The sequence below is a fragment of the Cydia splendana genome, chromosome 26 (genome assembly GCF_910591565.1).
Source record: "Cydia splendana chromosome 26, ilCydSple1.2, whole genome shotgun sequence".
NCBI lineage: Eukaryota > Metazoa > Arthropoda > Insecta > Lepidoptera > Tortricidae > Cydia > Cydia splendana.
The window spans coordinates 5521373-5523710 of NC_085985.1; the positions used below are offsets into that span (position 1 = coordinate 5521373).

Genomic DNA, 2338 nt, shown 5'->3' on the forward strand with positions numbered 1-2338 from the left:
AATTTTACATTTCTGCTAGAATAGATGAATAGAAGAGCTGGATTTTGATTTTTTTTAACGAAGCTCCTACAAAGGCTTTGCGGAGCTCTAGGGCTCCGTGGAGCACACTTTGAGAATGGCTGGTTTATGGCCTCTTCAAAATATTATTTAATTTGACTCACTTAATTGCTTAGTTGCAATATCATCGAACAAATTGAGTTAAAAAGCGATTGGCTAAGGCCGGTATTTGTGTTATATAAAACGTTGGCAGTAGCAACAGAGAGCCATCCAAGGTTTTGATCTGATGGGAATATTCAGTCTCGCTACCATGCCGCTCGTTCGCTTACTTGCGCTCATCGTGCTGCTCACCGTAGTCGCTGCCTTCACCGACGATAAAAAATGCGCCTCAAAGGAAATTGGTTAGTATACTTATTATTTACGTAAGATGTCCGTCTTAGGGTCACGAATTTACATATGTGTATTAAATTTTAGCTTTGGTCCAGTACTTTTGGAGAAAATGGGCTGTGACAGACGGACAGACAGACACACGAGTAATCCTATAAGGGTACCGTTTTTTCCTTTTGAGGTACGGAACCCTAAAATAGTGGTTTCGGTATTTTTTTGTCATTAAAGTAATATTTATTATAATATTTATTTGCAGGTTCTTATGGCGACCACATACGTAGATTTGAAGAGAAAATTCCATACGGGAAGACAAGAAAAGACTTTATCGAAGTAAGATTTTTCCTGTTGTTAATATATAATTATTATTCTTATTTTATTTTAAACCATTGGTCGAAAAAGTTTGGGTACTTATATCCGAAAATATTCACTTTATCCAAAAATTACTTTTGAAGATCCCGACCCGACCTATAAAAATAACCGGCCAAGTGCGAGTCGGACTCGCGTTCCTAGGGTTCCATACATAAGTCCGACTCACGCTAAAACTAAGTAATTAGTCCGACTCACGCTTGACTGCATATTTCTAATAGGTTTTCCTGTCATATATAGGTAAAGAACTATGTTGTTTAATTTTTTCAAAATTTTTGACCCAGTGGTTTCGGAGATAAAGGGGGGAATGGTCATTTTTTGCATATTTTCTTGAATTACTCCTAAATTGTTTACCGTAAAATTATAGAAAAAAATATTTGAGATGTTCATAATAAGATGTTTCATTTTATATGTATCACGATATAGTTTGCAAAACTTCATTTTTTAATTTTCTTCTTTAACCCCCCAAAACTGGCTTCTAGGTATAAAATTTATTTGCTTACGTTACATGTCCATTTTTGGGTTACAAACTTACATATGTGTACCAAATTTCAACTTAATTGGTCCAGCAGTTTCGGAGAAAATACGGACAGACAGACGCACGAGTGATCCTATAAGGGTTTCGTATTTTCCTTTTGAGGTACGGAACCCTAAAAACCATCTCACTCCCCTGTCATTCCTTCTCTCCCCATCCATAACCCGACTCTCCTCGCAATCCCTACTCACCCCAATAACCCTATTTTACGGTACTATTTTCATTGAAGAGACTTCAACCTAGTTATTCATATTGTTATTTTGTACCTATGTATTCCAGAAACCTTGCAAGCCAGACAAGTGGGTCGGTGAACAGGTAGAGGTGTGCAACGTAAAGAAAACTACTAAAGAGTTCCCATCCATTGAAGGACCTCCCGAAGGAAAGTTAACACCCGTGAATCTCACTTGTAAAGATCATGACGGATGTGACTTATCTTATGTTTATCAATGTATGAGTAAGTAAACTGACCTTTAGGCCTTGTTTCAAACTTAAAACACTTTCACTAGGTGGTTAGTTTTTTGCGGTTTCAGTCTTGCAAGTGCGACGTACGTGCGCTGAAGCGTGCCGTACGTTACAAGTTTTGCGGAAACCGCAAGAAATTAATAGCAGTGCGTGCTAACCCTTAAATGTTCCAAATTCAAAAACAAAACTTAAGCTTGGGAAAACTTAATAACTTTGAAAACGGAATAATTTTGAAAATTGCAAATATCTATGAAACGAGCTTCCATACTATAGCAACATTTTCGATACACGCTTACCAAAGCATCTTGCTTGTATAGACGTACCTAGTAGGCACCTACCTAAAAAGTGCTTCTAGTTTAATAGATATTGCCCACCCAACCCAATGCATCATACAGCTCTTATACTTAGGAGTATATTTGATTTAAATTTGGTTGTTCCTTATATGAATAAATATTGAATATATAGTATTTCTTGTGTTTTATTAAATTATGTTGACACAGGACTGAACTGTCAAGGCTTACAAAGGTATTTATGACATAACATTATTAACAATATTTAGGGTGGTCAATTTGGTGCCTGCTTATTTAGCCC

The 2338-nt window shown here is 36.6% G+C and overlaps 1 protein-coding gene across 1 annotated transcript; it reads left to right on the forward strand.

Moving 5' to 3' along the window:
* The first annotated feature begins 241 nt into the window (after positions 1 to 241).
* Positions 242 to 1910, forward strand: LOC134803194 (uncharacterized). Its single transcript, XM_063775895.1, has 3 exons — positions 242 to 398; positions 641 to 714; positions 1565 to 1910. Exons 1-3 carry the CDS (start codon positions 284 to 286, stop codon positions 1745 to 1747), a joined length of 372 nt encoding a protein of 123 aa, XP_063631965.1. The 5' UTR covers positions 242 to 283; the 3' UTR covers positions 1748 to 1910.
* The last annotated feature ends 428 nt before the right edge of the window (positions 1911 to 2338 follow it).

What these genes read in the sequence shown, in the direction of transcription:
- LOC134803194 (XM_063775895.1), top strand. Translation starts at nt 284, where the DNA reads ATGGGAATATTCAGTCTCGCTACCATGCCGCTCGTTCGCTTACTTGCG. An exon ending in ATGCGCCTCAAAGGAAATTG is followed by an intron (nt 399 to 640) that starts GTTAGTATACTT and finishes ATTTATTTGCAG; the next exon opens with GTTCTTATGGCGACCACATA. An exon ending in CAAGAAAAGACTTTATCGAA is followed by an intron (nt 715 to 1,564) that starts GTAAGATTTTTC and finishes TATGTATTCCAG; the next exon opens with AAACCTTGCAAGCCAGACAA.